Source organism: Pimephales promelas, chromosome 2 (assembly GCF_988280905.1).
Source record: "Pimephales promelas chromosome 2, fPimPro1.hap1.1, whole genome shotgun sequence".
In the NCBI taxonomy this organism is placed as follows: Eukaryota; Metazoa; Chordata; class Actinopteri; order Cypriniformes; family Leuciscidae; genus Pimephales; species Pimephales promelas.
In genome coordinates, this window is record NC_142770.1 from 40,252,738 (window position 1) to 40,260,645 (window position 7,908).

At 41.0% G+C, this 7,908-nt stretch overlaps 1 protein-coding gene across 1 annotated transcript; it reads left to right on the top strand.

Moving 5' to 3' along the window:
* The first annotated feature begins 652 nt into the window (after positions 1 to 652).
* On the top strand, positions 653 to 7,531 carry LOC120481527 (retrovirus-related Pol polyprotein from transposon opus). The gene is made up of 2 exons (XM_089119025.1): positions 653 to 3,835; positions 4,232 to 7,531. The coding sequence occupies exons 1-2, from the start codon at positions 3,599 to 3,601 to the stop codon at positions 5,027 to 5,029; spliced, it is 1,035 nt and encodes a 344-aa protein (XP_088975151.1). The 5' UTR covers positions 653 to 3,598; the 3' UTR covers positions 5,030 to 7,531.
* The last annotated feature ends 377 nt before the right edge of the window (positions 7,532 to 7,908 follow it).

A 7,908-nucleotide genomic window follows, 5' to 3' on the forward strand; every position in this document is an offset into this window, starting at 1 on the left:
AGAAGAGATTGTTCGGTTGATTGTTTTTTCAATGATGGAGGGGAATTTCAGGCTGAGTAATGTGTGTGAGTGTGTGTGGACGTGTGTGTGTGTGTGTGTGTGCGCGTACGTGTGTGCTTAAGTATATGCGTGTACAGGTGTGTGCATGCATGTGCACGAACGTGTGTGTGTGCTATACAGGTGTGTGCATGTGTGTGTACGAAGGTGTGTGTGCATACAGGTGTATGCACAGGGTTCTCAAGTTTGAGCAAAAGCTTGGAGTGAGACCACATGCGGTTAGGGGAGGAGCCATAATGAAGCCCCGCCCCACCCATCTCCGCCCCAAATTTTACCCATTGTTCATAATTAACCGGAACAAATTAAAATTATAACAATTAGTAAATCTGATAAATGACAGAGCAATTCATCACATCAAATACTCTTTAATGCAGTATTACAAATATAGCTAACCAAAAATATAACAAATTGCTCCAAACAGTTTCAAACAAATCTTTAAAAATTGCATTTTGATTTTTGAATGCGTCTTCTATCTAGACGAATGATTTATTGTGTGGTGGGACATTGAGAACAAATGGACAGATTAGAGTGCACCACCTCTTCCACTGTCTCCTCCTCTAATCTGGCAACCTTTTTAGGGGGCTTACCCTTTGGTGCCTGTCAGAAATATAAGTCTTTTTAGTCTCAGCTATGTCCATTAGGCCCAAGAGTATAAAGGCTCTATGAAGAGTTTATGCTTTGCTTGCACATTCCTCTGTATGTATGTGTGTAAGTTCAAACATCTGGAGAGTTTCTCCCTCTCCCCTTTCTGTTCTTCTTTCTTTTGTTACATATAGAAAGTCTTCTAGGATCCCTAGGTTCTGAGGGTATTTTCAACGGATATTGACCATATTCGGAGTTATTATATAAATGTTATACAACGTATATATGATATGGCATGAGGTCATATATAATTCTATTGGATAAGACCAGATAACTCCCCTTGATATTTTCATATATATTTGCATGTCACATATGGGGAGGCTGAGCTATCTTTTCTGGCTCCCCCAGCGCTGGTGATTTTGATTCTGTATGGTCTGTTCACAACTCAATAAAAGGACGTGGAGGAAAAGGCACTTGTTGGAAGTCTTTCATTTCTAACAATTTGGGGGCTCGGTCCTGGGATTTCTCCAAGCGGTAAGAATTTAATTTTTTCTCTTTTAAAAGAAGGGAGAGAGTTGGTTCTTACTGTTTGCTGAGAAAAAGTTATTGTTGTAATTTTAGTGCCGTGAAGTTTTACCATATTTGGTAAAATCCTCGTAATCGATTGGGAGAATGGTTATCCTCGTGTTTGAATTAATGCGGGAAGAGCAAAAAAAAGGAGGTCTGATCCCCCTCACTATTTTTTGTTAAATTGGATTTCTCCTCATATCGTTGCGGGATGACGTCGTTCCTCGCGTTTTTTTGATAAAAAGCGCGGGAAGAGCACAAAAGAGAATTGCTACCTCTTTTGATGTTTTGGGTTTGACCTCGTGTTTTGATAAATACGGGATGAACAGAGGAAATTGATCACTTTCCCCTGTTTTTTAGGAAGTATCTTCGCGAGATATTTCGAATAACTCCGTTCATTTTTTGAGGTTGTGAATAGACTATACATAGGCCTAATTCCTCCCCCCCCCCCCTTCTATTTTTTCCCTCCATCTCTTTGTTTCCTATCTGTACTAACAATTTGCCTTTGTTTTTTTGTTTTTTTTTTCATTTGACTATTTTGAAAAATTGTTAACTCTGAATTAGAGGAGAAATTTTTGTGTGGCTTAAAATGGGAAATAAAATAAGTCCGCCGTTAATTGATGAAACGCCGAAAGATTTTATGATTCGGAATGATCAAGCATTTTTCACAGAACCATATCTATCAAATTTAGCTGGCTGGTCAGCTGGTAAAACACAGCTAGATCCGTTTCCTCGTGAAGGTTCGTTCAAAGATGCATACATGCAAAGTGCTAAAGACATGATTTTTGGAAATTGGGGTGATCCAAATTGGGATTTTGATTATATGAAACGATCCTATAAAACATGGGAAACGATGAAAAAATACTGGAATCGCGGACCGGAGATAGATAAAACTGCAGAAAGAAATAAAGATCAAAAATCGTCTCCCTCCCAGGGTGCACTCAGTGCGCAGCCTGATAGAGAGACGCAGACCGCTCAAAATCCAGTCACACAGAGTGAGAGAAAAAAAAGTTTCTCTCACACTGCCGATGTAAGCGTCCCCCACCCTCCTAAATATGAGTCCATTCAGACTCCAGCAGTTTGTGAGACGCCTGTGAGAAATAAACTGTATCCTGATTTAAAGGCTGCGACTACGTTTCCTTTCGTGGAAACTTCAGACGGCTTTAAAGTGCATCCGTTGCCTCTTGCCGACGTTGTAGCTATTTGCAAAGAACTTCCAGATCCGACTAAAACTCCGCATCAGTATGTTTCAGTTTTGAAGCGACTGACAGCTTACAGTCAATTGACAGGGCGGGATTATCGTTTCATATTAACTAAAACACTCCCGGCTGAAATTACTGAGGAAGAATTAATAGAAGAGATTGATCTGTTACGTCCAATACATGACGCGCCACCGGCCCGTAGTATTCTGATCAGAGATTCAGAACCTGTTGATTTGTCGCGATCTTTTCGTGGAGTTCGCGTGATGGATGATTACGATGATTACGATGTTGATTGGGTGTGGGCCAATGCAGGTAAACTTCAACTTTTTTTTAAACAATTAACAACATTCTTAATGAAGTTGTCATCTGCCAAACAAGACATCTCCCATGCAGCTAATACAAAACAAAAAGCGGGTGAGAGTCCAGTAGCTTTCTTTAACAGATTTAAACGTGCTTGGATTGAAGAATCTGCCATCCCTGTTGATGATGATAATTGTCAGTTGTTTGTGAACACGTTTCTGAACAATATGCATGACGAGACTGCTCAATTAATTCGAATCACCACGAATAACTTTTTAACTATGTCAATTGATGACCTTGGCAAACGTTTGCGTGAGCTTTCCTCTGCAGGAGCCTTTGTCTCCTCCCGAGGTAAGACTCCGATAATGTTGCAGGTTGATGCCTCAGCTCCGAACCGTCCGGTCGGTTATAGACCAAAACCTCTAACATGTTTCTGCTGTGGCAGCACAGGGCATGTGGCCAAGTTTTGCAGGCAGAAGTTGGAAATGAAGCAGGCCAATAGGAACCAGATGCGTCGACGCTCTGATGGCTATAGGCCAAGGCCCCAACCTTCGTTCTCTCCAAGTCAGAAGCAACAGCCTGTGTATCAGACTGAATGGAAACGTGCATGAAGGGGCCCGCAGAATCAAGAGTCTGAGTTTTCACTACTTTCGATTCAATATCCAAATAAATCACATGTTTTGCCATTTCTTGAATTGAAAGTTGACCATAAACCATATGTCTTTCTGATTGACAGTGGTGCCTCTGTCTCCTCCCTAAGTTCAAATGTGTACTCAGGCTCCGTCACAGGAAAGAAAATTAATTCTGTGGGCATAAATAATGTTCCTGTGAAATGCGATTTGACACCATCTTTACCGATTACCAGTAATGACGTGCCGTCATTGTTTAAAATGCATGCTTTTGCAATCATACCGAATTCACCATTCTGTCTATTAGGTAGAGACTTGATGCATAAGCTAGGTATGAAATTGGAATTTGAATCTAACTCTCTGACACTTCTGTTTCCCGCAGTTTTCTCCATTACGACCGATACAGGAAGTGCTCTTGTTGAGGATTCATCTGCAACTGTGCTGACACCGGAAATTTCGGGTGTCAACCCTCAATTGTGGGCGAAACACAAAGATGACGTAGGGTTAATAAATGTTCAGCCCTATAGGGCGAATTTGATAACCACTAGGCCTGTGTTTCAAAAACAATACCCACTTTCAAAGGAAAAAGAGGAGGGAATTTCACCCCTCATTGAACAATTCCTGAGTCAAGGCATTCTGATCCGAACTCATTCACCTTATAACACACCAATCAATCCAATTAAGAAAGCAAATGGTTCTTGGCGTTTAACACAAGATTTGAGAAAAATTAATGATTTGATAAAACCACTTGCTCCGATTGTGCCAGATGTGCAGAATATAATAAATTCAATTCCTTCAGCACATACATTTTATTCTGTTATTGATTTAAGCTCAGCCTTTTTCAGCATTCCTGTTGATCGTGACACTCAGCCATTGTTTGCATTTTGTTTTCAGAATTGTCAATACACGTGGACGAGACTCCCTCAAGGGTTCAGAGATTCTCCGGCTGTCTTCTCCTCAGTAGTGCACGATACACTGAAAGATGTCAAACTCCCACCAGACACCTGCTTGCTCCAATATGCTGATGACATTCTGGTCACTGGTGCCTCTGAGGACATGTGTGCTGCTGCCTCAAAGATTGTGTGCAACATTCTAGCTGAAGCTGGATTCAAGGCATCTAAAGAGAAACTTCAATGGGTGCAGAGGAAGGTCACTTACCTCGGACATGAACTGTCACAAGGCAAAGTTCGTCTGTCTGAGGACAGGATCAAAGCCATTGCTACATTCAAGCATCCATCCACACGGAAGCAAATGCAAAGCTTTCTGGGACTGGTCAATTACTGTCGCCTGTGGGTGCCTAACTGTTCCAAGTATGACAAAATCCTGCGTGAAGCTACGCTGGGTGACATGGAGGACATTACATGGACAAGTGAGATGAATCAAGCATTCAGACATTTGAAATCCTCACTCTTAAGGCCGCCTGCCCTCGGCCTACCTTGTTACACCCAAGACTTTCATTTGTACGTGTACGAAAACGGAGGCACAGCCGCTGCAATCCTGGCCCAAGAGCATGGGGGCACTTTCCGTCCAGTAGCTTATTTATCTAAGACCCTGGATTCAGTAGCCAGGGGACTCCCAGCCTGTTTGCGTGCAGTGGCCGCCACAGCTGTCATGATACAAGATGCTGAAAAAGTTGTTTTATCGCATCCACTCATTGTGCATGTCTCTCATCAGATTGCTGACGCAAGGTGAATTCGAGAGTGACGACCATGACTGCCTGACCAGGATCCAAACTTCTACTGCCTGCAGGCCAGACGTTTCTACGTCTGTCCTGGAGGAGGGAAAGCATTGAAAAGCCAACTCATCCCTTTGTTCCAGGACAGTCGGTGTTGGTGAAGTGTCTAAAACCCACGAAGCTTGGGGAAGCGAATTATCTTGGGCCTGCCACTGTGATCGCTGTGACAAGGACCGGTGTTCTGACTGACCTCCAGCCGCAGTGGATCCATGCTAGCAGAGTGAAGGCAGCCCCGTCCCCAGGGAGCGTATAAGCCTATGTGGAGGTGGATATCCAGCACTTATCGAAAGGAGAACGAGGAAGAGAAGTAGACGAAAAAAGAAAAAAAAAGAAAAACGAGATTGCTGATTTAAGTTAGCAATAAGTATCATTGAGTCCATCAAGTCATGTTTGCACAGTCGCTTTTATACCTGATTGTGCTAAAAAATCTGCTAATTTACACACAAGCGCTTATAAGCAGTGGTAATGAAACTTGGTTGGATCATACAGATGAACCACATGCGTTTGCCTCCAATATGTGGTGGAGGTTAGCCAACTTCACTGCTAAGTCAACAGGAAAAAAGAGTGACTGTTATGTTTGTACAAAAATGCCACAAAGTGCGTCTGGACCTCATGTAAGTGTTAAATCACCAAAGACAGATGAAGAGCTGTTTTGTCCTTTATTTCTTAGTACTGTGGGAGCGATTGCACCTCAAAATTCAACTGTGAACTGGACTTGTCCTGATAACAGGAAACTGACAGTTGCAGTACAAGTACATGCTAAAGTGGCAACTGTAGGTCCCATTCCCGACTCATTGTTATGTATTGAAAGAAAAGTAGGAGCCGCAGTACTTGGTTCAATTCCTGAAGGTAAATGTAATCAAATGTATCGCCGTTGTGAAGTACGAAATACAGCCTGTTGTCTTAGCTGTTTGGAAGGGGAAGGAAAATTTAGCTTGGAAGATTGTTTAAAAAGGTCTCCTCTTCCAATTTCAGCTACGGTTGCTTATGCCAGAGCAACACCTGAGCTTCAAGAGTTATGTGATGAGTATTGTGGACTGTACGCCGGTAAAAATTGTAATAGGTATGTTCCATCTGTAAAAGGAACCAGAGCTTTGAAAGACTGGTTCTGGTTATGTGGACACGGGGTTTATACCTCGCTACCATTCAATTGGAGTGGACGATGTGCTTTAGTAACTTTAGAGGAATATTCTATGATCATTAGACCACACAGGTATGACAATGTGACTAACCAACGAAACACACGCTCCCTCTCTGACCGCAGCTCAACTAGTAGTTTGGGAAGAGACAATCCAGTCCCCAAAGAACACAGATTATGGACTGGTATGGAAAGATTCTTTGAAAGTATATTCCCATCAATAGGAGTTGGTAGTCTTCAAGTTGAAGTAGAAGTTACAAGATATGAATTGATTTCCTTTATTAAAACGACAAAAGCCACCTTAGAAGGTGTCCGAGAGGAGCTTCGAGCTCTTCGTTTAACTGCTTTACAGAATCGTTTGGTTCTGGATCAACTTACAGCTGCACGGGGTGGAGTCTGTGTGATCGTTGGAATTTCTTGTTGTACGTATATACCAGAAAATGATGAAGATGGTCATATCATAGCTGATGGAATAAACAATATGACAAGAATTGCTGATGAATTACAAAGAAGAGAAGTGAGTGATAGAGGTGGTTTTGGAGATTGGATTACGAGTTGGAAACAAATGCTTGTATCTGCCTTAATACCAATAGGAGTTATCCTATTAATCCTTGCATTTATTGTTTGCTGTATTATCCCATTTATTAGGATGTTGATTTATCGTGCTATGAATACTTTCGTATCCTCTCAATATTCTCTAGCGAATAGAACTATCAAGTATTAATGATTTGAAGGAAATGTTTGATTGAAGGATTTTTTCGTGTATTATTCTGTAATAATGGACATGCTGATCATGTGATATGATAATTCTGTTATATGATAACTGTCATTATCAAAGGGGCCATTGTCAGAAATATAAGTCTTTTTAGTCTCAGCTATGTCCATTAGGCCCAAGAGTATAAAGGCTCTATGAAGAGTTTATGCTTTGCTTGCACATTCCTCTGTATGTATGTGTGTAAGTTCAAACATCTGGAGAGTTTCTCCCTCTCCCCTTTCTGTTCTTCTTTCTTTTGTTACATATAGAAAGTCTTCTAGGATCCCTAGGTTCTGAGGGTATTTTCAACGGATATTGACCATATTCGGAGTTATTATATAAATGTTATACAACGTATATATGATATGGCATGAGGTCATATATAATTCTATTGGATAAGACCAGATAACTCCCCTTGATATTTTCATATATATTTGCATGTCACATATGGGGAGGCTGAGCTATCTTTTCTGGCTCCCCCAGCGCTGGTGATTTTGATTCTGTATGGTCTGTTCACAACTCAATAAAAGGACGTGGAGGAAAAGGCACTTGTTGGAAGTCTTTCATTTCTAACAGTGCCCAAAATGACAAAATATCTTTCTGCTTTTTTCCTGACATCTTTGAAAAATACAAATGCAACATTATGACAATTATTAAATATTACCCAGAGCAATCTGCTGTAATACATCCTTAATGTAACTAGAAAGACTATTAATATTACAGTATAATATAATTTAAAATAAAATCAGTAAATCTTCATTCCTTTCCATACCCACTAACATTTCTCTTAGTTTCAGATAACGTAAGATAGCCAAACTGAGCCTGGTTGCAAAGTAGTTGTAGAGTTTTTGACTGCATCAATAATAATGTACGATGGGCTACATATTAAATGTTCTAGCCCAAAAATGTTAGACGAGCTTCTTCCAACTTACCTTCTTCTCCAT

Bases quoted from the DNA above. Each gene is read 5' to 3' on its own strand.
- LOC120481527 (XM_089119025.1), top strand. From the start codon at position 3,599: ATGCATGCTTTTGCAATCATACCGAATTCACCATTCTGTCTATTAGGT. The intron at 3,836-4,231 runs GTAGGGTTAATA...TTTTGTTTTCAG, and splicing joins GGGCGAAACACAAAGATGAC to AATTGTCAATACACGTGGAC.